Here is a 28,000-nt window from a genome sequence, read left to right as displayed (position 1 = left end):
ATCATTCAGAAGAAAAACACAGATATCCATCATTCTAGTTAATAAAATCTTCATGTGCACCCAGCATCATAATACCAGGTAAACAAGCACACACAAGAGTTTGACCATAATTATTGGATTCATTGCCAAACAATGAAGTGTAGAGTGGGGAGATACATGCCTGGAAGTGCAAGAAGGCTCTGCTGCATTTTAAAATCTCCTGAGATGCTGTGTATAAAAACAGACTTCAGTTGGCTGGGACAAAAACTCTAAAGTCAACCTCAGGACCAATGCTTTTATGCTTTTTCTGCTGAGGTAGTAGATACTATCTTTTAAATGTTTATTATGAAAGGGTTTTTATTTCAAACATAATTTAAATGTAGTAAGCATTGTAACCACCTCCCAAGTCTGTAGGTGCTAAGGTTTTACTTCTACAGATACCATAAATTCTCAGTGCAATTGAAGCTTTTTCATGTGGAATATTTGGTTTGTTTCATAAAAATGTGTGTGATAAAATACTTGTAATTGAGTTTATACGAAAGCTTTTGTTTTCTTGAACAATGAACAGCTTACTGAATGCTTGCATTCATTTGCTAAAGGTTTCCCCTGATTTCTGTCAGTGGTAACACAGAATATCCTGTGCTGTGGTGCAGGTGGTGTCTCTGGTGCAGTTGCTCAGTGACCCCTTCTACAGGACCCTGGAAGGATTCCGGATGCTGGTGGAGAAGGAGTGGCTCTCCTTCGGCCATAAATTCAGCCAGCGCAGCAATCTCACCCTCAACTGCCAGGGGAGTGGATTTGCTCCTGTTTTCTTACAGTTCTTAGACTGTGTGCATCAGGTGAGCCAATCTCTAACTTCCATTTGCAAGAAGGTTTCATGAAGAAATGTGTCTGTTCCAGTATTTCAGATGTTATGGGTACAGGTTTGGGAGAAGATTAGTAACATCATTCCCTAGGAGTTAATAAAGTGGATGGATTTCACCCCAAGAAGAGATGGAATGGTTGTCTAGAGGGCAAATAACACTGGAGGTTCTATCTGTTGGCATACATAGAGGAGACTGACCCAAAGCAGACTCAGGGGGATGGTTGGTGGTACTTCTCTATTAAGGTTGTTTATGTAGAGGCTCCAATTAGAAGGATTGCAATTTTTAAGCTATGAGTGGCTTTTAGAGTCCTTTATTCAGAAAGAAGAAAGGACTGATTTCTAGGACCTGGACTAGACAGTTTTTAATTTTTTGTGCCAGATGATGAGCCTTGAAGAGGCCTTGTACTGCCTCAGTTCTGGGAACAATGACAACTATAAACCAAGGGTTCTGGGAGGTTCTGATTTTTATCTCTAATACATGTTCAGAAGAAGATGAACACCAACAATTGTGTTGTGTAGGAAGAAATTAGATTAAGAAGATTATATTCATTTTGGATTAATTTTGAAGTCTGTCCCTTTCTCCATCTCAAGCCACTAAATGTAAATTCTTTCAGAAATTCTGTGTGCAAATATAAGAGAGGTTCTTGCATAGTTCCTCTTGTACATGTGACCTTCTTTTTCACTCCTCTATTTTTTCTCACTGAAAAAGCTGAAAGTTTCCTTGACATTATTAACCTGTGTTAAAATGTATGGATGACTGTGTATCACAGAAAATTAACTGTTAAGGCACCAGCCTTTTCACTGGGAACACACATTCATAGTGAATACTTGCATGAAAGAAGAGTCTTTGAGTAATCCTACTCTGCTACCTGAAGAAAACTCCACAGATTAAATAATTTGCTGAACCAATGGAAAACAATCTTCAGATATATCTATGTGAGATTGATAATGAATGAGCTTAGAAGAAGAGGAGTGAAAAACATGTTATGGAAAAAATCCCCAGCTTTGTTTGTGTCCCAGTGATAAACACAAACAGCCATCATTATTGCTGTCTCAGGAGTTAATAAATCATATTCTTGGAATTTGCATTGATTGCTACAGCACTGCCCATATGAAAACCTTAGAAATATTTGTCACATCTTCTGTTTCATCCATTTTCCAGTGATTGTAATCATAAGATTGTTTTTTATTTGAAGTTGGGAGATGTCTCTAAGGAGAATCAGTACTGCATTTTTTGTTCAAATAATTTAAGCTGTCCAAATGTCACACCTTTTCTTACAATAGGCTTAGGGTTATTGCTCCTTTTCTGCAGTAAGAAAAAACCCATATTCTTGGTTGCAATGGCTACAGCAGGACAAAATTGCCGTGTGCTCTAATACTGAAACTCATCTGCCTGATGGTTCATTCAGTTCTGTAAATCAATAATATGTCTTGGTCATGGTGCTGTGTTCTCTCTGCTGTCAGGTGTCTTTTCTAAGCTTGAATTGGCTGATTGGATAACACCATCCATTGGTAGAATGGCGCAAACCTACCTCTGATTTTAAGCAGTAGTGTAAATTTGGAGCTGGAATCCTCCCAGCATCTCCCCTTACCATTTTTTAATGCTGTTCTGGTGCATATGCACTACATTTTTTTGGGAAGAGCTTGAACTTGCACCAATGATTTGTCACTTAGCTTAAAACCATTGGGGTAATCAATGTAAAGTGGAGTCATCCACTCAGCTGGACTAAATGCAGTCCAGGTAAAACACAGATGTGTGGTATGGCTGCAGGGACATCAACAGCAGGTCCTTCAGTCTCTTTGTCTACTCTAGGTTCCTTCTGATTTCTTGCTAATGTAGACATAGCCCACAACCTGTTTCTGCCCCTGGAAACACTTTGCTTCAGTTTTACTATAATAAATCTTAGAAAGTTGTCATTACAAGGAAATTATCCTCACATGCCCATGCAGTATTTCCTTCTCAAGTGATTCAGAGATGACACAGGTTTTGGAAGCAAATGGGTTATCCAGAAGAAAGTTAAAAATTAAATTCAAGGATTTGGATTTATTGTCATGAAATAGAATGAACCATGTTCTCTTCATGGTTTTTCTTTAAGATTTGTTTAACAAAATCTGCAGTTCTAAGGACATGGAATAGTGGATTACAGTCATCCCACCTTTAAAAGTTGGAATGAAATGCAAAGTGGGACAAATCCCTGCTGCTCACAACTGTCAGGTGCAGTATTGCCTCAGGCTGCACACATGTGAATGTGTCAAGGAAATACAGGAACATGACCTTTGTAATTCACCTCAGGGAGCAGCTTCAGTGCCTGCCACTTGTTGGAATCAAAATGCAAGGAACTCTCAGAATTTTGAGCCTGGAAGCCAAAGCTTGGAATTAAATACAGGATTTGGTCTGAGACCTTGGAAAAGGCTTCCAAACTTAGGGGCTAGAATGTGGATTTATAGTTTAAAGCAGAGACACATTAAGTAAAGGAAAGTTTAGAGTTTTAGAGTTTAAGATAGAGAAAAAAATAAAATATTTAATTTGTTTAGTGCATCATAACATGATTGGCTAAAAAGTTTATACTGTAGCATGGGTCCATAAGATGAAATATTTAAGGATTGGGTCAAAACCATAAATATCCTTGTTGGCAGTGTTTTATTGGTCAATAACTCCTTAAAAGGCCTTGTAACTAAGGGTCTTGTGACCTTCTGAACCATGCAGTGAAGATGTGAGCTGAATTCACCCTTCCTGACTATGTAGAAGATAAGAAAATAAATCCCATCACCAAAAACAAATCAGAGGTCCCATCTCAAATTCCTTCCAAAATTCCCCCAAGTGAATTATCACAGTCACTCAGCAGGTATCTGCCTCTGTCTTAGGAAATACACAGGTTATTAGCAGATTCATTTTCCAGAGAGAAGAGCATTTTGTGTTTGTGGGTTTGAGCTGTGTGCCCTGGGTGCAGCTGTGCCAGCAGGACTGGTGCCTCCTGCTGCCCACCAGGAGCTGTTCACTGCTGCTCTGGAGGAGAGAGCACCTCCAGTCCCTCAGCCCAGGCCTTCTTGGCAGCTCCCAGCCAAAATGTTGGGAAAAATTTGGTAGAAAAGACCATTAAAAGCAGTTCAGCTTGTCTATCTGAAGGAGACATAACACCTTATGAGGAAAGATAAGGCTATGAAGGGGTTATAATTATTTTGCCCAGTGTTATCTTCATCCAAGACAGGGCATGGGAAGCACAATCAGTCCAATATTGATAATAGACTTTTCTGTAAGCTAAATGACCTACAGTCCCATAGAGAATGCAATTCTGAGTAATTTTTCTAGAACTAGAGTTAGATTATCCTTCTAATGATAACTCTTCTAACTCAATACTATGAGTTACCAAATTCTAACAGTGTGGTTGTAATTTCTAGGAAAATTGATTTTGAAGTCAAATTATTGGTTGAAATTTCATATGAATTCATCATAAAAAGTAATTTTTATCAACATCCATACCTGAAAATTTTTGTGAATTTTCATTGGTTTCTGTGCAAATTGTTACACAACTACAGAATCCAATTAGACTGCCACTTGACCCAGAAGTGGGTCAGTTTTTTATTATGATCAGTTTTTTAAAATTACCCATTAACTGGAAGCAAACATTTGGTCCTTTCAAAGTACTTTTACCCTTTACAATCCATATGCTAGATGTAGTAAGAAAATTACCACAGAGCCAGTACATGCATTAAATATCAGGGGTTAAACTAAAGATCCAGAGAAAACAAATGAAGCAGTGATTCCTAAATTAGAACTGCATCATCTTATAAAAAGTCATTGTTTATGCCAATATCTCCAGGTGTCAGCTGAATTATTAATGCAAAACCAGTCTTTCACAATAGCAGCATCTGGCAGATGCTTTCCCTGCTTCTAAGGAGACAGAGTTTATGCAAGTGATGTCAGTGAGGAAGCTTCTCTTATTTTTCTTCTGAATCTGTTTGGTAATTTATTAACCTTAATTAAAACAGGATGATTTTCTAGAGCTGACATCTTTTAAGGCCAGTGAGGAGCTGTGTCCCAGCACCTTGTGTAAGAGGAGGTGAGTGCTGCTCCCATGGGAGGTGTGCTCAGGCATTCCAGGGTTTGCAGGAAAACCCCATAGCCATCACCAGCACAGGACTTTGGAGTGCTGTATTCCTCATTCATGCTAAGGAAAAAATTATTTAAAAAATCAAAAACCTATTAGAAAACTAAGGAAAGCTGGAAAGCTGGTAATAATCTATAAGATTATTAAATACATTTAGGAGTTACTTCAGTGGGACCATGGTAATTTTAAAAACAACTCCAGAATGCTGAGTTTCTATAATCATAATATTAGAAACATTGTACAGGTTTAATCAGGTTTTAAATGTTCATATATTATGGAGATTAAGACAACAATAATTACTACATTGTTTACCTCTATCAGAGAAATGTTTTATAGATGTTTTCTCTTTAAAAGTAAATTATAATTATAATAACTTATCGTTATTACAATATTTCTGCATCCAGAAATCTCAAAAATGGAATCACCCACAACATTTAGAGCCATGGCAGAATTTTATCAGCAGCTTGTTCTTGTAACTCTTACATGTATTAAAATAATTGTTGGACTGTAAGTAGAAGTTAAGACTCTGTATATATTTCATGTCAAATAGCAGAATGGTGCCTCTCCTTCTTACAGTATATTAAAAAAAAACTTCTCCTAACACAAGGAGAAAATATGCACTAAAGAAGATATGGAAGAAAACCTCTTTTTTCATAAATAGAGCTAAATATTTCATTTGTCTATAAAATTGAAGTCCTGAATTTATTATAGAAAAAAAATTGATTATTCTTACATCTTTTATTCTTACAAATCAGTGCAAGAATGTAATATTTGTATCAGGGGAAAAATGGGGATTAAATAAGAGTAGGTATATTGAACTGAAATGTCTTAAAGTATCTGAACATTTAAAATGCCCAGCCCCAAGATAATATTGAGATAAAGTAATAGCAAATTCTCTGACTGAAATGCTGTGTGGGTGTTTATAGGTCCTTTCAAGGGATTTTCCTGTCACTGTTGTATGTTCAGTAGAAAACTTCTCCTTGCCAAACACTTATTTCCCCCTTTATTTAGCTGATCTGCGTGAAATATAAATGTAAGGAGCTTCAAGTAATCTTAGTAATGATTCCCATCAGTACTGAAAAAAACCTCATGGAGTAACTGACAGATTGAGAGAAAACTGGTAAGAGATGAGAAAGAAAACATGGAACAGAAAAAGGAGTGGTGGGAATGCAAAAGACAAGGCAGGAATAGATTGCAGAACTAAAGGTATATTACAGGTTTGATGTGGAGCTAGACAAAGAACAGTGAGACTTACTTCAAATGTGAAATTCAGTCAGCAGTTTCTTTTTCAATTGCAAGCTGTACTTATTTCCACTGCAATTAGGAATTTTCAGTTAATTGTTGTGTTTATTCTGAGAATAAAGAACATTAGTCATAAGCTTATTTGAAGAGTAAATTTTAAATTAACACATGAAATTTCTCCAAGCACTATCTCATCAAGATTTTTAGAATCTTTCATTTTGTATGGATATCAAGTATAAATATCATGAACTAATGCTAAAATATTTTTGCCATGAATATTAAACTCTGTGCTTAAAATCTTCCATCAGGCTCTTTATGATAATGTTAAAGAGGAGCTGCTGTGAAGAACCAGCAATTTCACAGTGCTGTACTCTGATAATCTTGTATAGTTTTCTTAAATAAAGATCAGCTCCTGACTCACATTGGAGTCATTCACTGAATCAGACAGATCCTCAGCCTAATGAGGGTAACAATTTAAGGAATGACATGGTTTTTACTGTTTTAAAAGAATAATGACAAGACACCTCCTCATTGTGGGTTTTTTTCCATACTCTAATATTTTTGGTCGTATTTTGAAAAGGAAGAAATATGTGTAGACTAGTTAGTACTTGAGAAATTGGCTGTTTCAGGAGTGGTAGGTGGATTCTCATTTGCAGCATTGTTTCTGTACTTGTCTGCCTTGTGAGGTTCTCAGCAATAGACAGAAATCCAATGTGAAATCTTTCAGTTAAAGGTTGAATTCCAGCCACATCCAGGAGTAGCATCTTTATCTGTGAAGTTATGTGGTGACTCAAGAATTATCATAGAAGATTTCTATCCAGTTGGATTTCCTGGAAGAATCATGGCATCATTTGTGCAGAGTATGATACTGCTTACTATACAGTTCACTCTATCTGCTCTGAAATGTTCTTGCAGCACAGAAAATACATGAATTTATTTAGCCAAAAAAATATTCTAGGACAAAATGTTAGAAAGATTTTTGTGACACTTGCAGTTTGTTTTCAGCATTCATGGGGGAATTGTTTTGCTGTCATTTCACTTTATTATTTCTTACATATCTATTTGTATTATCCTCAATATCCACTTTTTTTCTTTTTTTTTCTTAATTTTATTTTTTAGATTCATAACCAATACCCGACAGAGTTTGAGTTCAATCAATATTATCTGAAGTTTCTGGCTTTTCATCACATATCAAATCGATTTAAAACATTTCTTCTGGATTCAGATTATGAGAGACTAGAACATGGTATGTGTGATCTTTGTGTCTTGCATACTGCTTGTGGAGTTGTTGATATTTTTCTCCTCAATATCTGGTGTACAAAAATTTGCCTAGGTTAAGATGGTCCAGTAGCTGTGTGATGACGACATAAGGAATTTCCATGTCATGAAATTACATTTCAGGTGTACAAAGGAAAATGGAGGTGAAGAACATGTAGCATTGCATCAGTGACTCCTGAGCCGTGCCTCTGAGGGCCCTAAGAGAAAGTAGAAGCAATGAGTGCCATGCCTAATTGGCATAAATTGCTAAGTTTTTAGCAGTTTTTCCAGGTAGTTCCCTTTTCCCTACTAAATACCTTCTTTTAACAGAAACAAAGGCTCTGTGAGTCCATCAGAGAGTGCACAAAGTTTCAAGAAAGAAAAGCCTTTCCATCGATTTCCTCCCACTTCTTCCTCCTGCATTATCTTCAGTATTTCTCCTTTTATATTTTCTGTTCTACTCCATCTGTCATGTGCAACCCAGTTGAGGCTGTTCTTGGGACTTGTCCACTCAAACATGCTCCAAATTTCTCTGCTTGGAGGGCTGCTTCTCATGGCATATGATCAATTACAATGCTTTCTTAAAAACTCTTGTAGCTGTGGAGCAGATTAGACTTGAGCAACCATTTTATTCCAAAAAGACGTTAATATCTATTATTTATCTTCTTTATTTATTTCCTCTTGCAGTGGCATTTGATAGTAGAGTTTGCTATACCTTCAATCTGTGAAATTCCATTGGGATGTGCTTTAGCATTTGTTGAGCATTATCCCAAAGCCATCTTTTTGCTGCTCTTTTTTTCCCCAGGGACATTGTTTGAAGATAAAGGAGATAAACATGCCAAGAAAGGAATTTGTATTTGGGAATGTATTGAAAAGATGCACAAAAGGAGCCCTGTTTTCTTCAATTACCTCTATGCCCCTGCTGAAGTTGAGGTATGATTTTTGCTAAAATACAGGTGGTTTGTTATTCTGAGTGATTCCTTGAGTACTTTTTGGTATCTTAATTGTTCTGAGCTATGTATTTGGTGGACAAAATTAACCTTACCTGATTGACTGGAGCAGTATCTGAAAGGCATGGAAATGTAATTTAAAGGGCCAAATTCTGGAACAGGTATTCATGCATCCTGGTAAGCTAAATTAGGTTCCCTGTTTGATTTAATTAAATTATATGAATTATTATTAAAATTGTCTTTAAAGGGGAACTGAGTTTAGAGTCATAATGGGATACATTTCACATTATCTACATCTCTGTCTTACATGACAATGTCTGTGCCCTAGACTGGGCTGTGTCTTGACTAATTCTAGAAAATTCACAGTACACTCACCATTGTAGAATTCAATTTAGAATAATCTGGAAAATACAGGTATTGTGTTGTAAATCTTAAATTCAAAGGATTCCTTCATGTCATTATACTAACACTTTGTTTCAAATAGGCACTGAAGCCAAATGTAAATATGTCCAGCCTCAAAAAGTGGGATTATTATGTGGAAGAGATTTTGGCTACAGGTCCTTCCTATGATTGGACCATGGTACCTGCAAAATGCAGTGTTTCAGAAGAAAATGACCAAGCAGATGTTTCAGCCTCTCAGACTAAGAGGAAAATAGTGTGGCCATGTTATGATGATGTAAAAAAAATACAGCCTGATGCCATCACCAGCCTTTTAAATGTGAGTACTTGGGTTGCACAGAACAGTGACTTCTCTTATGCTCATGAAATTCATATTTGATTTTTGTTGAAGTTATTGCCTTACAGATGTACTGTTCATAAAGGATCATGATAGATGTCAAAACAGGTTTTAATAAGACTGATCTGGAGATGTGGTGGAGGTTCTGGGGATCAATCAGACTTCCTGCAAAGCTGACGTTGTTCTGGATGCACACTTCCCTGGGAGCATGCTTTAATTGTAGTCAACAACTACTCATGGATTCATTTCTTCACTGACTGTTTTAAAGAATAAATAAAATTGTAGGTTACCTTTCATAGGAAATGCAGGAGCAGCTATTTTCATTTGGACAAATGGTGAATCTTCCTTTCTTGACTTCTTTCTCCTTATTTTGAAGTAGGTGTGTGGTAAAATAATGACCCAGATTCTTGGACAGATCAGAAAATAGAATCTGACACTTGTTGATTGTAACAACTGGGAAGCAGATACACAAACATAAACTGAACATCTTGGCCCACATTTCACAAAAAAGCTTGCCGTGATTGCTTTTAGTTTATTCATGTTTACTAAAAGCAAACTGATAAATTTAGATTTCTTCAAAATATTTTGGTACTTGAAATAGATGCTTGATTTTGGCTTTTTCTTGTTTGGGCCTACTTAGGCTGCTTAGTTTCTGTCCTCATTAGAAGATGAAAAATGATCCCATTATCATCATTGTTAGTAGTAGTTATTTAGAGTGATTTAATATCTGTCTTCTCTTAAAGACGAAGATGCTTGTTGATTGCAATTAATTAACAGCCTAACATTTGGTTATCATCATAATTGATAGTGCAGGAAAATGACAAGGGCACTCTTCACTTCCATTGTTTTGAGCCACTTGCATGTCCAGATACACATCCCTGTGTGCAGTGTTTTATTTTGAAAACTCTTTGCAGACTTTACCTTAAATTCAGTCTGGGATTATGGAGCCCACTATTGCAATGCTTAGAAAATCAGGATATGCTCTAGGCTCCCAGTTCTCCTGATTCAAAGATGATTTTTGGCAAGTCTTAAAGCAGAAAGCTTCTAAATGGATGTGAGTCCTTGAAGATTGTGATAGAGAGTTAGCTTTATTCTGGCTTTATTCTGGCACATTCCTCAAATTCCTTTGGGCTGCTCCTTTCAATCCTGGTTGATCGAACGCAGGGACAATGCTCAGTTAAAAAAATAAATAAATAAAGAGAATGTCATGTAAACCCCCCCCCCCCCCCCCTTGACTCAAAATAAGAGAGTCAGAACTTCTCAGAGCTTCCAACTTCCCAGAGGCAAGGGAAGAGCAGCCTCCCAGCAGGGAACATTGTGGGCATTGTTCAGCAAAGCAGGGAGGTTTGTATCAGGTAACCAGAGGCCAGGAGCACATCAGGAACACAACAATGTTCTCCTGCATTTCTTCCCGGGGTAGGTGCCAGACTATCCATGTCCACAACTGTGAGAAAGTGAGAAAGTGCCATGTAACAGGGAAATTAGCCACATTATAGGCTAAAGAAATGTGGGTCAGCTTTTACAGAGTTTGAATGTTATTTGTGAATTAGATTATAGTAATAAAAGATAGCAATGGAAAGAACATTTGGAAAACTTTGGAGAGATTGTATAAAGGTTACAAAAATATTCTTCTAAGTTTAAAAAGCAAAGTGAACGTTCTTTTAAAACAAGTTGTTAATTTAAGGCTATTGCTGATATAGGAGAAAGACCTCCTTTAGTCATAAATCCACTGAGAATGTGTTGGTATCCAAAAAATGTTTCAATTGAGACCATATTTAGCATCGTAAATTACTGGGGAAGATTGAGTCTTGCTTAGTTTATAATGATAAGCCTAAATTTGTTTGTTCTAAAGATATTTTTCAATTGAAAACTAGGTAGTGCACTTCAGGATGTAAAGCTGAAACAGAGAAGTTATTGAGTGCTTTAATTCAGAATTTTCAGGGTAGAATGTGATGCTCTTCTTTTAAGAGTGGATCAGATCCTGGTATTTGTAAGAATTGTGAGAAATGAACCTGTGGGCATTCACAGACATATTGTGGGTGCAAAAGAGGAGATCAGCCTCCAGAGTTCTGGAGCTGCCGCAGGTGTAACTCCTGTCTCTACCATTCAAATTTTGCAAAGCAGGTTATTTAGCACATCTCCTGGAAGGCACAGTAATGCTAATTGCTGGTTATTAATTGCAGGAAATGAATCATCTCATAATTGAATTTGTCATAAACTTTCTTATGTATATATTTCTTTCTTATATATATATATTTCTGCTCCTGTAAGCCTGGACAACAGCAGATCAACCAGAGTGTTCAATTTAAAGATTTTTTTTCTTTCAAGGAAATGCATCTACTCAGAATCCATTCCACACATGGAAAGGAAAAAAAAAATCTGCTGCTTTCTGTAAAATTTAAAACTGAAGAGGCAAGAGTAAATCTTAGTGATTTATTGCCATGTATGTTTTTTTACATGGGGTCTATTAAAGGAGAATTTAGACCTAACTTTTCAACTTATATACAAGAGATTGTTGAAAGTTTTTTGTGAAAGTTTTTCATGGGGTCTATTAAAGGAGAATTTAGTCCTAACTTTTCAACTTATATACAGGAGATTGTTGAAAGTTTTTTGTGAAAATTTTTCATTTTAAGTTCTGGAAGCACTACTCACCATGGAGCCAAAAAAGAAGGAATGTGACCCAGTTGCTAAGTAACAAGTTTCAGTTACTTCCAGATTCTGCAGAGAAGGACTTGTACTCAGAAGTCAAGACTAGGGCAGAAAGAGAATGATCAGATTAAACTGCCTAACTTAGGGCAATAAAGAGCTTATATCCTTTTGCAGAAATTTGGAAAGGATTTTATTTTAAAAAGTGTCTGGTAAATTGATTCAGTTTTATGCCCCCAGAAGTGTTTTCCATTCAGCACTTTCAAAGACAAACAAGTAATCTAGAGAAGGCTTTAGTCTGGCTTGTGTTCATCATTCCTTATTTTTTTATCTACCTGAAGATACTCCAAACAAAAGTATTCTGGTTTTATTTCTTAGCAGAAGGAGAAGCATATGTGACTTTCAGCTACCTTCATTATTTAAAGCTTTTTGTTTGATTCTTGCTGTTAAGCCACATTTCTTATATTTAGTTTCTCTTTGGAGTTTCCTAATTTATCTTCATCAAGGAAAAGTTTGTAGAAATATTTTGTTCCTGTTACATTGTCAAATGGTGGCTTTTTATTTTCACCTAAGAGTTTAAAATTTAGTTCAGAAGTTAATTTCCTTATCAAAATGTTTTCTTATTTTAAAAGTATAATAATTTTCTGTCTTTCAATTATAGCCATTGCCTGAAAATAATTAAAATCCAAAGATCAATAGGAACTGGACAATATTATGAAATCTACTTTAATTATTAAGTATGGCAGAAGTAAGTAGAGACTTTCTCTACTTTGAAAATAAATGTCTTAAATGCTTAGTTAGCTTCTATATAGCATGAGAAGCCTGTGTCCTGTGGCAATTTTTTATCCCATCATTAATTCTTAATTGAATTTGCAAAATAGAGGTTTTAATTTTATTTAATTAATAAGAAGATTCAATATAGCTATTGAAAGTAAAAATGGAGAAAAGAAGCATGGCAAGGAATATGGACCACACTTGACAAATGTATCAATGAGTGTCCACAAGTAAACATAAACTCATAAAATTGCCTCTTCTTACTTAACTTTGCACTGTCTTATTAACAGGAAATAACCCTAATTGGAGGTTATCAACATAGGTCATATTCCCAAGTTCCACAACAAGAACATGTTGTTACAGTTTGGCATCCAGATTGAATAAATCTTTCTGTTTCATTTCCTGCTTTTATTACAGCTTTGTATCATATTTTATAAACCAGGGTAAATGTTAATATTGGCAGTGTCCATTGTTGGTGTCGCAGCACAGAATTTGTTCTTTGTAAATATTTTCATAAAATACAGCCTGTCCTTATCAGTGTTGTGTTTCTGTTGTGGCAGAATTTTCTGTTGGGGGTGTTGAATTTTGTGTGTTCAGGGCAGCTGGGGGAGAATTGAAAGCCTGGTGGCTCCTCTAACCTGGGACATGCAGGAAGAACAAAATGTGGCTGATGCTGTCCTGGGGTGCCTTTGAGTCCTGATTCTGATGGCTCTCAGTTATAGCTCGTGTGACAGAGGGGTTGGAACTTCACTGGGTGAAAACACAGACTGGAGAATGGTTGTATAAAAATAATTGCCAGTTAGAAATGTTTATTCTTATGGAAACCCTTGTTACTCGTTTCAGGAAATCGAGAGGTTGGAAAGTAAATTAAATCAGAGCCCAGAGAGGTGGCAGCTTTTGTGGGAAAGGGTCAAAATGAATCTCAAGGATGACAGCAGACAAGACAATGTAAGTAGAAAAAAGCTTGTCCAATGGAATAATTCCATTCCTGCTATATAGGCTACCTGGGGCACTGACAAAATCACTGTGTTTCTTGGAGTGAAATACTGCTTTTGAAAAACTGAATATGTTGTTCTAACCCATGATATTGGCTTTTGATTTCTTCATGTTGAAAAATGTATTTTTACTTGTGCTGTTTATCTAGTTGATTTTCCAAAGTAGTTTAAGGCATACAGATAAAATGAGCATTTTACTAATGCAGAAATATGTGATTTTATACATTTGAAAGATTCTTGAAGTGTTAAAAAAGCTCAGTTTCTGAAAGTAGCCAAAAGGATATCACAGATTCTCAGAGATGAGTAAAGACATTTCCATGGCTAAATGGATTTATAATTTTTAAGTAGAGATAAGAAATATTCATGCCTGTGTTTCCAATTCCTGAGTGTGGTAACAAGAGGAGCTGACAGTATAGATACTTTCTAAATCAAAGGCTGCCTCTTTGATCTCTGTGTGCACCAGGAATAATTCTAGATGCTGTTTTTTGGGAGCTTGGCCTCTGAACTCTGCGTTACCAGTTCAAGACTGTATCTGTAGAGTGTTGTTATTTAGAATAGGCCCAAATACAGGATCCCTTTTGTTCCACGTTATTGAGATTCTACTGAAATGACATGGATCTATAAAGTAGCTCTTGGAAGCCATAGTTTTTCATTTCCCCCCTTCCTTCCCTTTGAAATCAGGGAAATGGATTGTACCCAAATGTCTGTTCAGTTTTAGATGCTTCTGAGAAAGCAAGGCAAACACTGTTCAGTATTATGTCACTGGAGTATGTGAAGGTTTTCTGAAATACTGATTTCTCCCACCTTGTGCACCCCTCTGCCTAAGAAATGCAGGGCATTGCCATCCCTGTGGCTTCTTCTCTGAGGCAGCACTGACTTGTATTAGGAAGATTTTTTTTGGCCTGACAGTAGTTCCCACCTTACGTGTTGTACCATGTATTTATTATGAGTACAGCACTGAGACCATCTCACAATGCCAGACACATTGCATTACCTTTTTTCTTTTATTTCTTTCCTTTTCAGCTCCGAAGACATCCTTCTGGCTCCTCAGGGATGATGTCACCCAATATGCATTCCTATCAGAAGAGGTCTTTGTTGGAAATACCTGACAGTGGGCTGGGTGAGGAGCAGAGCTCAAGCATCTCTCCCTCCAATGGAGTAGACAGAAGAACAACCACGCTGTACAATCATTTCACATCAAAGACTGATGAAAATAGGTAAACTGAATAATCAGACAGTAGTTAGCAATAATAATCACATAGAATATCACTGAATAATCAGACAGTATTTAGTCATATTTTATTACATTGGTAAAAGTCTCTGCCTTAGGAAGCAATTAAACTTTCATGTGCACAGAATATTCTGTGGCTACCTTATTCCTTCTTTTTGGATTTGATTACTTTTAGTTGTCTCAGTGGGTGTGCCTCTATCTCCTACCAGCATCCTTCACCCTTCCCTTTCGGATGCACAAGCAAATTGTAGTTGTACATTTAATGCATCCAAAGTACTAAAAGGGTGTTTTATCTGTGTGTCACAGTTACCAACAGCTAAACTAGTGGTTTAAATCTTGCTAGTTTTCCTGCAGGAAAATAAGTGTTTGATATGTATGTAATAAGTGTTTAATATGTATCATTTTGGGGCTTTTATTTCTCAGCAGTATCCATGTTATGGGATCAATGCCACTGTGTTTTCTGTCCCTCTCAGATCTTTTGAAGGTACGCTGTACAAAAGAGGAGCTTTGCTAAAGGGTTGGAAACCTCGCTGGTTTGTGCTGGATGTCACAAAACACCAGGTAAAACCTTCTTAGATAATGGATTTTTATTATTATTATTATGTTGCTCCTTTTTTATTGCCTGGGTTTGTATAGATTGGTCTTACAAAGAATATTAGTATTGATGATTTTCAGATGTGATGTGTGCTACATCATTCATGACCTATCAGTGTTTGTCTTGTGTATTTTGTAGCTCATACAGAATTCTGAGTGGAGAGAGGGGTTTTAGTATTTTGCCTTTTATTTTTTAGAAAGAAACACATAGGAGTATTTTACAAAAATATATAGGAGTATTTTAGATTAGTCAGTCATGTAAATTTAGTAGCAAAATCACTCATAAGTGTTTACCTAATCATTGTACAAAAAGGAGGACCAAAAATAGACCAATCTGTTGGTCTAAACTTTTTATCCAATTTACAATATATGCCAGAATTCTGCAGTAGAAATTTATGGTCTTGTTACTTCAAATAACATTGGGTCATCAGGCAGTAAAATATTGTGAGCCAAATATTCCACAAAGTGGAGGTTATAACTTCTCAGACTCATGTATGCTTTTGTTTAAAAAAATTTAATTTATTGTAGTCCATATACTTTAAAATATGTAATGTAGATAAAGACAGGCATCTCTTGAAATGCTAACTGAATACTTTGAGATCAGTGTGGTAAATACCAACAAATGTGCTGTTTATAATTATTCTTCCTAATATATCCTATATATCTTCTATATAGGAGAAGAGGTTCATTTTGCAGGAGAAAAATAAACTTTTGCATTTTTTGTATAATCAAATAGCCTTCTGAGTATGATAGATGTAGGAGTAATACAGGTCAATCCTAGCTGGAATTCTGTTGTTTGACTTTTACTGTGAAAGTTTCTGTTGCTATTTTGCATTGGCTTATGGGAATTCGTTGGGGTTTTGTTGTGGGGACTTTTTTGGAACTTGTTTGCAAGTTGGAACTCACTTTACAGAGTGATTAATATCCATATCAAATTATCTTTGCAAGGACAAAAAAGAAAAAAGCTCAGACTTTGTTCAACCTCTATGTGCAGTATAGGAAAATGTGAGCTTTCTGTGTGGTTTATAATTACCTAAAATTACACTTAAATTTCTGCTGATCACTTTGAATTCTTGAAATAGAGAGGATAATTGTTCTATCAATGCCTCAGTGAAGCTTTTGTGTTGGTTTTATGTAATGACCAGTGAAGAAATGGTTCTGCTTTCCTGCCTCACGTGCCCTCTGCCCAGAGCAATCCATGACTATTTGCTTCTCTGCTCTGGAGCTCTGGGGACAAAATACTCTTCCCCCACCTCCTCAGCTCCTAGTCATCTTTGTGCTTCCCACCCTTAGCAGTCAATGCCCCCAGGCTGTATCCAGGAAAAGGGAATTGATCTGAAAGGTCCATCTAAAGGCACATCTGGGTTTTCGTTTCTCTCGCGTTCCAGCTGCGATACTACGACTCTGGTGAGGATACGAGCTGCAAAGGACACATAGACCTTGCAGAAGTGGAAACTGTGATTCCTGCTTCTCCAACCATTGGAGCTCCAAAACATGCCAGTGAAAAGGCCTTTTTTGATGTAAGCATATCTGGTCTTTATTTGATCTTTATGTGAAACTTCCTTCCTGTGGTGTGTTTAAGCTCCTGGTTCCAGTCCTGCTGGAAGTTGTGAGCTAGGAAAGAGCTGTTGTGCCATCTCAAGACAAAAAAATGTTATATAGCTGGCATCACTCTCAACAGCAATAGTTCAAAAATGTTACATTCAGACCCAGTTGAGTATTGCAGTTTGAACTCTGCAGGTTTTCTTTTCCATGTGCTGACTTCTTTGTGTCCTTGTTTTTCCTTGCAGCTGAAGACAAATAAACGTGTGTATAATTTTTGTGCCCAAGATGCACAGAGTGCTCAGCAATGGATGGACAGGATCCAGAGCTGCATTTCAGATGCATAGAAAGGAGAAAAATGTTCCATGATAAAGTCCCATTTAAAGCACCTCATCCTGGAAGAAACTGAGTTCTGGAATGTTACTGACACACAACCAGCCTTCCTTACATTTCAGCCATTAAAGTTCATAATAAGTTCTTTTCTGTTGAATAATTATAACCACTGTAACTGCTATTTTTTTTTCTGTAGGGAGGACTTGAAAAAATAATAATCCATTTATCTTGAATTTCATCTTTCTTCAGTACAATTCCTAGCTAGAAAAGTGGGCTGGATTTGCACTAGCATCTGATCCTGGTTTTCTGATTTCAGAGCTATTCTGTTAGGAAATATGTCCAAAGGGAAGTGTAGAAATTTTCCCTTTAATCAGAAGTGTATTTCCACTTTATTTAGATTTCTAAGCAGACTGTTCTTATTTCCAAGCTAGTCATGAATAAGAGGGAACATGTCTACAATTCCTAAAAACAGATAAATAAATGAAGCTGTGAGTCCAGTGACATACACACCGGGTTGCCAATGTTTATAGACAGTAGATATTTTTAAAGACCAAAAAAGTGAAATTGCCTGATGCCAGATTTTCAAGTGTTTTCTCAGTGTGCAGGTCATTTTCTGTCTTGTGCTCTGCTGAGTGCTTCTGCAATGTTGTTATGGAATTTCAGAATCTAGAGATTACCTGAAGACCATAGCTAGCACTTTTATTTTCGATTATATTTGCGATTCCCATGGGATAAACGAAAGAAAACTGGCTGACACTACCCTGGAGCAATGGAAAACATCAAACTAGGAATTCAGTAGACGAAGGATCTCTTGTGTGTGAGTTGTATGTGTTAATTTATATGCTGTTCTGCTCACTGTAAAATAAAAAATAGTGAACATGATAATGCACTAAACAATGAAGCAAGCACTTGCACTGAAATCTTTACAATGCAGACATTTTGCAGGACAGAGGTAAGTTATTTGTAGCAGAACAAAACAAAACTAGCTAGTTAACAGCATTTACAGATATTAGATATGTACATAATGAAGTTTGAGGTGTCGTGATTTGATACTTTTTAAACATTTTTTTGCACATTAATTGGAAGACTGTTTATAGATTTTTACTTCTGATGAACTTGTGTTTGTTCTGCTTAAAATCCTGGTGAAACATTTTTAATGGCCCCAAATTAGTTGAAATTTTACAGTCTACAAACAATGAGGACTTTGAGTAGAATATGTAGGTAATTAAGCCATTGTTTTTACTTTGAAATGTTAATATGTTAAATAGCACACTAATATTACAAATAATATGTAAATATTATTCACTATTTTCTCATTTTTCCAGAATTCTGCTTGTAATTTAATGTCAGCCTAACCAAACTGACTATACTTACAAGATTTTTCAGTTATTAAACTTTGTGGGGTTTTTTATAACTAATGTATTTTGTCAGAAAGGAACATAGATTTCTCACTACACACAATAGGAAATGCAGCTGTTTTTAATGCAATTGCAATTTCAAAACAAAAATATGAAGGATTTTTCTAGCATTTTTCAATTGACAAATTTCCACCTGTGACAATGGTGTTTGCACATTTGTATTTTTCTTTGTATATGAAGTACTTTTATATGTACTTTGTAAAATACTGATCCTGTTCTTAGGTTATATGAAGATATACATACCACTGCTTATTTTGTAACTGGTCAATTTTAACACTTGTATGTTATGTGATATATGTATGCTAACCATCTTGTAATAAATACACTCCTTAAGGAAAAGTAAAAACTTTCCTTTTACTGTAAAAGAGAAAAAAAAGCAAGACCCACCTGTTGAAATATTCCACAAGGGCACAAGACAAATCCTTATTTACTCTGTATTAAGACTAGTGGGTGTATTCAAAGCTACGTGGTCTTTTGTACACTTGTAAATATTCTGACCTAAAAGTTCAACTTGGGCATCTCTAACTCAAACACTTGTCAACAGTAACGCTAAAGAAATCAGTATTTAAAGCAAAATTATCATTCTAACAAGTCTCAATGTATAGCCTTTACCAAAAGGCTAAATACACATAATGTTCATACTAATGTCATTGAATACTGATGTTAAATATATTTTTTAAAGAAAAAGATTCTGTATGATATCACCAGCTTGAGTCAACTGTAGTCTTTCACCCTGAGACATATCTCACTCATATCACCTTATGCAAAAATGATCTAGTTCTTAAACAAGAAGCTATAAAAAAAAAGAAAATGGCAAGGTCTGAATTGAGACTGTGCATGTAAAAGGAATTCCTGAGTGGTGTGGGACAGCAGAGTCCAAAGGGAAAGGGAACGTGTGACAGAGTGGGGACCCGTAGCAGTTCTGGGTGCTGTGGTGCTTGGAGGACCTGGTTTGCAGATTGAGCTTGGCATGGATGCTAATGTTGCCTTAAATGTTGATCTCAGTTTTTAGTGTCTGTATTGATGGAAAATGGACTTGAGCAACTTAACTTAAAAATACCCAAATAAAAGCTGAAATGAGAGATGTGGTGTTTGTGGTGTCTGTGTAGGGAATGTACAAGGGAATGGTAGGAAAAGGCTCTTGGTGTGAGGACAGTGTCACCCTGAAGGTCTCTTCTCTGCAAAATGAAGATTCCAAGAGGGACTTGGAGAAAATGTGGACAAGTCAGCTTAAGCTTCAGGGTTTGCCACTGTGCTTGAGTTGTAGCAGCAGCAGAGAGTTAGGAACTGAGAATTTGTTTGGAAAAAATGCTGTGTACAAAGGGATTCAACTTCATATTGGAACATTTTCTAGAAGAATCCAGCCAGGAGTTGGGATGAGTGGATGTGCTCCCCCTGCTGCTCCATCACTGTTGCACTCTGTGCACCAGAACATTGCTGCTGTAGAAAGGAGAATTACAACATCCCACGTCTTACAGGAGGGGAGAGCTTTGTTTGTCCTTCTCTGTGTGCAGTAACAAAACATCCATGGCGTAGGTGAAGGAATGAGGCGAGTTTAGGCTTTGAAGAAGCCTGGGGTATTTTATCAGTGATTCTCTTCCCTATCTAACAAGTGTCTTCTATAAAAGCCCTTTCTTTTGATGGAGCCTTAGAATTACTACGCTGAAAAATAAAATACTTAGCATGCCACACGTGTGGGTCACTGGTTATGTAATGGTACACAAACAGCTAACAGACCCAAGAACAAATGTTCAAAATTTTGTGTCACATCCCACACACGTTATTTGTATCTGATATTTTGTGAATTTCAGACATAACAAAAATGCAGTGATCTTGTCCAAATACTGCCATTTTGCCTTTTCATCCTGTAATATTCTTGGAGAATATTGAAGTGGCTGCACCACATTTCTCATTTTTCATATTTGTGATCATCCAAATATTTTGTCTGTTCATGATTATCCTGTGGTTGCTTTGGAGAGTCAAAAAACTGGGATTAATCTACCCATTCCCCAGTTCTGCCGAAGTTCATGCTGAGTATCACTGTTGCACCTACTTTTTGGGGTTTGTCTGTATTTGATCAGTTTCTTCCCCAATTTTGGCTACTGTGCAAGCCCAGGGCAGTGGTAGCATCCACATTCTTGTTCAGGGAATTTTCATCTTTGGGTTTTTCCACATCCAGCTTTTCATTAATTGACTGTCAGTAAGGATGCTGCAAGTTCAGTATTGTTTCCTCTCTTCACTTACCAGTCAACATCCAGTGGGAAATTACATTTTCTCCAGTTTCAGCTTGCATTGTATAGTCCTTCCTCTTCAAATTTTGCTTGGAATTCAGAACCTGCCCACTTAGAATAGGAAATGTTGTTTAATTTTGGCACATTTTCAGTTTTTCCATTGCCTACTCTTTGGTGAAGATGTGTTTAAGTGTCTTTTGGGAGATTCACAGGTTCAGATTTTACAGACTCAGATTTTATCTGAAACAGGCAATGGTAGGAGATGTAAATAGTTAAACTAAAAGCACCACAGTACTATCCTGGAAGGAGATACAAAGGCAGCAGTTCTTTCAGGTATTTAATAGTGCTTCTTTCAGGTATTGAATAGTGCTCCTTCTTGCCTCTTTACTCACCTAGAAAAACCTGAGGCATAGTCTTAATTTATTTTATTTATGGATGCCTTGTTTATCAGTGTATATTCAGCAAATATCAATAAATACTTTGTTGTTTAATGAATTTCTCTCACTGTTCAACTCAGAATTCCTGGAATTCAAGCCTGTACCCAAACAAGAACTCCAAAACTTTGTAGTGTCCATCTGAATTCTGTTATCTGTCCAAGAGTTATGGAAGGTGCAACATCCCTGGTCATGTCAAGACCTCCAGTAAGTTCAAATTGATAATATCATAAAATTGTGTGTAATTATCAGAGAAGCTGTCGTGGTTTGACCAGGAAGGAGTGGGAATTCTGGGATGCTGTGGTCAAACTAATGGATGTTCTGAGTTTCATACTGACACCTGGTGTAGTCAGTGGGGTTTAGACACACCTCCGAGAATACACAGAGGTTAAAAGCAGGGCACTGCCCTTGGCACTCTCTCTTTTGGACATCGCGGCGAGGAGGTCAGATCTTCTCCCCCCGTCCAGCCCGCTGCTGCTGGGCGGGGGAGGGGCGGCTATGCGGTAGGCTCGGAGCATGGACAGAGATGGGGTTGAGGGGCTTTCAAAGATGGAAGAGTAGAGGAGCCATAAGAGACATCGAGACATCGGGCAGCCAGCCCCCCCTCTCCTCTCCAGGAGAGAGAGAGAGAGGGCCGGCCCAGGAAGAGAAAAGGGGGGGGAAAAGGGTGCAGCTTCTTGACAGAAGCTCAATATAATGAGCAATAGTGCAGATAGAATGCTTCAAGTTTAATTAATTTCATGCACAGGATTTGCTTGTGTTGCATTGCTTTTGAGCCATACTATAGTTAATTTTGCTTCTGCTGTACTCACATTATCCCTCGCATTAAATATTTTGATGCAAGTGCTTGCACTAAATTTTCAATCAAAAATACTTTGACTGTTTAAGTCAAAGCCTTTAAGTTAAAGCCTTCAAATCTTTGTAGTATTTCATGCAGTCAAATGATTTGGAATTGAAACTTTAAACAAAATACTGTTGAAGGGTTGGTACTGGAATTGCCATTGATTTTTTATGAAGTTGGGCAGCCTGTTTCCCTGGGATGCTGGTAAGATTCTTTTTATATTCTTTTTTGATTTTCCAAGACCTCTCATTTTCAGTGTTTCCTGAATTAGGGTAAATCATGTATTTGCTTCAAAGCAAAATTAAGTTTAAAAATCTCTTCTATTTTTGTACTTAAAACAACTAGTTTTCTTCATCTTTAAAACTGTTTTCTGACCAAAGAACAGTCAAAACTTAAGTCAAAATTAACTTGATTTCTTCTCTTTCAGGCCCCTGACTGAAAGGAAATCTTGCAGAAAGTCTTTATCTGGTATGAGTATGAAAAGCTGGAAAATATCCCATCAAGTGCTAATGAACCAGAGCCAGGAATTAATTGGGGAGCTGCTTTTGGAATGTGGGATGGTGTCAGTGACCACTGAGTGTGTGATGTGTGTCAGCAGTGTCAGGGCAGGCTCTGGGTCTCCTGACAGCCTCAGAAAGTGGCATTCTGTTCCTACAGCAATCAGACATCTGCTTTTAACCTGAAATCTGCATTTTGCATGCCCTTCCTTGTGCCTATATAGGCCTTTGAGACTCTGTTTCTTCAGTGACAAAAATTCTGGAGAGAAAAATAATTTTTCAGATAAACTGGTTTTATCAGTTATTATTTCAGTCATTAACACTACACAGCTGACCACACAGGGGCAGGTGTGACAAGTTTCTCAGCCTGGGAACAAAACCCAAACACGTAGATATTTCCTGTGGTGCTGAATTGTTTTACTTCAAAGACTGCTGCACACAGGTTTTTGTCATGCAAGCAGATTTTCTGTTTTTGCTATCAGAACTAAATGTTGCTGTCAATAAGGTCGTGCATACCCCAGCAAGCTGCTATGGAGTGACACCAAATTCTTTGAGCTGTTGTCTGAAAGGTCTCAATTGAAAAATGTTTCTCCCCTGGCCTAGGTCACTGCATGCCTGTTGCCTTTTGGTGTTCAGGTATTTCCCGGAAAAGGGTTCTGTGCAACTTTCCCACTTTATCTTTCCTCAGACCTGCTCCCCATTTCACAGTGAAACATTCTGCATATTTAGGTCTTTTAAATTAAATTCATTCAATACTTGAGATAAAGAGAGCTTTCCTTATTTCATGATAGCATGTCAAGAAAACTGATAACTTTATTTGAAAAATATGTATGTGCAACCCAGACAGACAGACTTCCTTCAGTTTATATTGGGATTGCAGCCCAGCAATTTCTGTTCATTTTCATTATCAGTTTGAGTTACATAAGAGTGTGATGAGGCCTCCAGTGACACTCCAAATTACAAATTACTGCATCACTGCTCTCACTGGAGTGGATTAGAAGCTGGGATTTTAGATAAAACTCTCCTCATCAAGCCATGATGAGCTGAGATTATGAAAACTGCATGTCAGGAGTGGAGAAGGACACAGGAGAAGCAAACCCTGGCTGGTCCTGACAGAGCAGGGAGTTGATGCCAGGGTCCAGCAGAGAGGAAAACAGCAATGGGAACAGCTCAGAGCATGTGCAGCTGGCACACAGGATCAGAGCAGGGACAGGGAAAGCTGGCACACAGGATCAGAGCAGAGACAGGGAAAGCTGGCACACACAGGATCAGAGCAGGGACAGGGAAAGCTGGCACACAGGATCAGAGCAGAGACAGGGAAAGCTGGCACACACAGGATCAGAGCAGGGACAGGGAAAGCTGGCACACAGGATCACAGCAGGGACAGGGAAAGGCACTGCCTGGGACCCAGTTGGGTGGGGAAAGCTCCCACTGCCCATGGGAACAGCAGCCCTGGAAGTGCATCCATCCAGCCACAGCTTCAGCAGCACAGGAAGGCTTCCCATCTCCTTTGCTTCCCCCTGGGCAGTTGCTTTATCTGTTCCCCAAAACCTCTCTCCAAACTTGTCTCACTCTCTGCTTTGTTTTTGACCTTTACTTGCCTGACCAGGTCTAAATTTAGCTGAGAAATTTTTGAGAAGCAAAGATGATCCCTGTTTGCTCGTGGCCTAGGGGTGCCTTGAATGCTTGCAGGTGCTCTGAAATGCTGCGAGCCAGAAGGGAAAAGTTCTTTGTTTCTCTAAGGGCTCTGAACCAGTGGCTAGCTCAAGCTGTGCATGTGTATTTTGGAATTTTGGGGAGCTGAGTGTGGTCTGCTGGGCTGCCATGAGGGATAACGCTGGATCTGAGCCTGGACTTCAGACACCCTCAGCGTTTGACAAGTGATTATCTCTCTTTGGAATTAGATTTAACAGCACAGGGGAAAGAGGTCAAGGTGAAGGCAGCATCAAGTGTGCTGAACTCTGCTCTTTGGAAATCCCATGGCTGATGCTGCTATCAGTGTGTCTCCAGGAGAACATCACAGCTTTGTTTATCAAAAGCCCACTGGGCCAAATTGTTATCAGCTGCTGGAGATGGGTACAAAGGATGAACTGTCAAGTCTCTTCTTGAATTTCCAAATTCCTTCCATGATGTAACATACTTATCTCCTGTGTGGGTATTCTCAAATGTGGAATAACTTATAATACAGGATTTTGTCATACAGTAAAATATGGGTGCCTTTGCCTTCTGTTTATTGCTTTAACCAAAACAATTTGATTATAAATTTTCTTGGCTTTCTTCAGTGTAGCTGAGCTGCCCAAAAATTGCTACTGCATTGCTGTATCCTATTACTAATTACTGCTAATGTTATTTTGAGATATTATGTAATTAATATTGTTATTTTCTGTGGGACAGAATTCCTAGCAGTTTGAAACACCAACACCACACCTAAAACAAAGTCTCCCTTGGTACATCCAGGGAATGTTTTTTCAACCAGAAACCACGTAGCAAATATGCCTGTTCCCTTTCATCTGCATAAGGAAAAAGAAAAACATATGATATGGCAGTAAGAGTGGGCTCAAATATCAGTGTATATATATATAATATGCTAATAAATACTTGAGGAAAGAAATGCTACTTAGAACTCCTACCTTTGCTGCTCTTAAATGAGCTTGGTAGGCAACACAAACACTTAATTTTTGAACTGTTAAGATGTGGTTAAAACAAATCTGAGCTTCTGCTGCATAAGTTAAAGCTGCTCCTTTTAAAGACAAAAACAGTGACACTGTGCACTTCAACAAGAAATAGTCATAGAGCCCTTGAAAAAGAGGACAATATACATATATACATATATACATATATACGTGTATACATGTATACATATATACATATAGAGTTAATATACAGGATTTCTTGCCAAATAAAATGCAAAGTCCAGGCCTTTATGAGAAGGCATTTAAAGACACAACATGTGCAGAATAAGAAAAGTCAAAAGCAAATCCTAAAACTCTGTGCCCTTGCCTTGTTACATAAGGTGGCATTGAATGATGAGAGTGGGCAGGGCAGCAGCCAGGCAAATGGAGAAAATGGGAAATTTGTTCTTTATTACAGAACTTGAAAAAGGTTCCCATTCTACTTGGAATTGCAGAAGTTGGCAGAGACCCTGGGATAAGGGAAGACTAAAAATCTCAAACCCAGGAAGGACAGAAACTACAAACTGTGTTTTTATCTGTTGTCAGTGCCTTTGAGTTATGTTTCAGGAGCATGGCAGAATTTTCTTCTGAAGGGAAAGACTAAGAACAAAATTGGGGTAGAAAAATATGCAATTTGCAATTTGCATTCATGTTATCATTTCAGTGTCTGTTATTTAAGTTGATATTTTGTTACTCTGAAGGGGAGGCGGGCCATGAGACTCACAGGCGATGAATGCCCTTTGCCAGAAGCACATTCTGGATGGATGAAATGGCTGGAGCCACCAAGAGCCACCAGAGCTCCAAATGGGAATCCTAAACAGCTTCTGGGATTCTGGTGCTCCAAAAGGTAACTGGGGCATGTGGAGTTTGGGGGAAGTGCTGGAAGTTTGGATTGATGGTGCAATTCCAGGAATTGTTGTCCTCTAGGAACTGCTAAAATATGGAAGGCTCTTGAGCAGTAACAGCTCAGTTTGCAGGAGTGTTTTAGCATGATATTTTGGGAATATGAGATTGCTGTGCCTGCTTTGGGTGATTTGTGGCAGCCTGCATTGGGAAGGTGTTCACAGGTGTCTCTTGTGCTAAAGGATTCCTGTGTCTGGAATGAGAGATTCCCTGGTGGGGTTTTTGTGTGCCATTTAATGTCACCTTCAGCCAGCTTCACAGGGAGCTCTGAGGTGTGTGGGGCAAAACTGAATGCCATGATCCAGGTGCTCTGCCCTGAGAGGAGAAGCTTCCATGAATTATTCAAATAATTGTCCCAAGAGCAGCTGCAGGACTCAGAGGAGTGTTGGGATGTGCTGCACTGGTCTCTCACAGCACATTTTAGGCAGAGTTTGTGGACAGTGCATCCTGCTGGAGCTGATCCCTGTCAGCTCTGAGGTAAATTCAGAGGTGCTTTCCCTTCCCTCTGAGTGGTAACACCTGGAGCTTTGCCAAGTCCTAGCAAAATATGCTATAGAAATAGGAACAAGCCAAAAGGTGGCTGCAGCTGTTGTTTACAGCCTTATTGCTCAGTTTGGTTCCATATGTGCCTCTGTGGAAAAGAAGTGCTTCAGAATCAGCAAATAAAAATTAAACAAACTGGAGAAGATAAGTGAAGCTAACCCACCTTCAGCATCTCATTTGTACATTACACCAGAGCCTCTCTGTATCCAATCCCAGCTTCCGAAAGGATTTGGGGTAGGTCAGAAATACCTCTGAGCCTAATCATGGCAATGGAATTCTTCCACATTAAAATAAAATACCAGATCTGCACATATGCTGAACGTGTTGAAGTTGTGTGGAATAAAAGACAGTTTGGACATTCTGTTAATGTGATGGAGAATATTTTGATGTTGTAATTTGCTCTAAAAGCATGTGTAAGTAATTGCTGCATAAGGCACTCAGGTCAGACTGACTCTTCACAGATACAAACACTTCCATTTCCCAACCAAGAGTCTTGACGCATTTTGCAATACAGTGTGTTAGAAAGCATTGATAGGTTTTCTTCTTGTTAACTATGTTTTATATTTTGTCTGAAAAAAATCATACTTCTGCTATGTCAGAAAATATTTTATTTCTTTAAATTCTGTTACAATTATGAGCAACAAGAAATCTCATGTGCTCAGAAGAGGAGATAAGATTCCCCTATTCTGACCCAGGGAGGGTATATTTGCACACTTTGCATTTTGTGCATTACACATGTCAGTGACATGTGTGTGACATGCCTATAGAGGCAGAATCTTTTTTACATGGTGTTAAACAGCTCCTGCTAAAAACCATGATTTATGTGTGGCAAACTGGAGAGTTTACCTGAGAGCTGCAGGTGAATTCCATTCAGATGGAATTTTGGGAGGTGTGGAACAGGATGGAGCCTGCAGTCAGCTCTTTCCCTGTGCAGTAGGATGGATTCATCATCCTGAAGCACTTTTAAGGATCCCTCAGCTACTGTGGTTTAATGGCTGTGGCAGCCACGCCAGACAAGCCAAGCACCTTCCACAAGCTGGATCCTTCCCTGCTCTGCTGCAGCACTTCTGGATTTAGCTGGCTCTCAGAAGGGATCAATTCTCTGCTCTTGACTGATACTGTGGCCAGCCAGAGCATTTCTCTGTGATTACATGGATATAAACAGCATATATTACACACTGCAGCACTTAGTTTGACTTATATTAACT

At 37.9% G+C, this 28,000-nt stretch overlaps 1 protein-coding gene across 8 annotated transcripts in view; it reads left to right on the top strand.

The window, feature by feature from the left end:
• Positions 1 to 19,753, top strand: part of SBF2 (SET binding factor 2) — a 232,709-nt gene extending 212,956 nt beyond the window's left edge. For all 8 annotated transcript variants that reach the window (XM_064715108.1, XM_064715105.1, XM_064715104.1 and 5 more), the window contains 9 exons: positions 633 to 818; positions 7,315 to 7,441; positions 8,258 to 8,385; positions 8,887 to 9,120; positions 13,402 to 13,506; positions 14,577 to 14,770; positions 15,258 to 15,345; positions 16,767 to 16,898; positions 17,169 to 19,753. In XM_064715108.1, coding sequence (XP_064571178.1) covers positions 633 to 818; positions 7,315 to 7,441; positions 8,258 to 8,385; positions 8,887 to 9,120; positions 13,402 to 13,506; positions 14,577 to 14,770; positions 15,258 to 15,345; positions 16,767 to 16,898; positions 17,169 to 17,267 — 1,293 coding nt within the window. In that variant the 3' untranslated portion in view covers positions 17,268 to 19,753. The remainder of the gene's footprint in view (positions 1 to 632; positions 819 to 7,314; positions 7,442 to 8,257; positions 8,386 to 8,886; positions 9,121 to 13,401; positions 13,507 to 14,576; positions 14,771 to 15,257; positions 15,346 to 16,766; positions 16,899 to 17,168) is intronic.
• The last annotated feature ends 8,247 nt before the right edge of the window (positions 19,754 to 28,000 follow it).

This window comes from Zonotrichia leucophrys, chromosome 5 (assembly GCF_028769735.1).
Source record: "Zonotrichia leucophrys gambelii isolate GWCS_2022_RI chromosome 5, RI_Zleu_2.0, whole genome shotgun sequence".
Taxonomy (NCBI): Eukaryota; Metazoa; Chordata; class Aves; order Passeriformes; family Passerellidae; genus Zonotrichia; species Zonotrichia leucophrys.
Note: the sequence above shows the minus strand (reverse complement) of the source record. Positions and strands in the feature narration are given on the sequence as shown.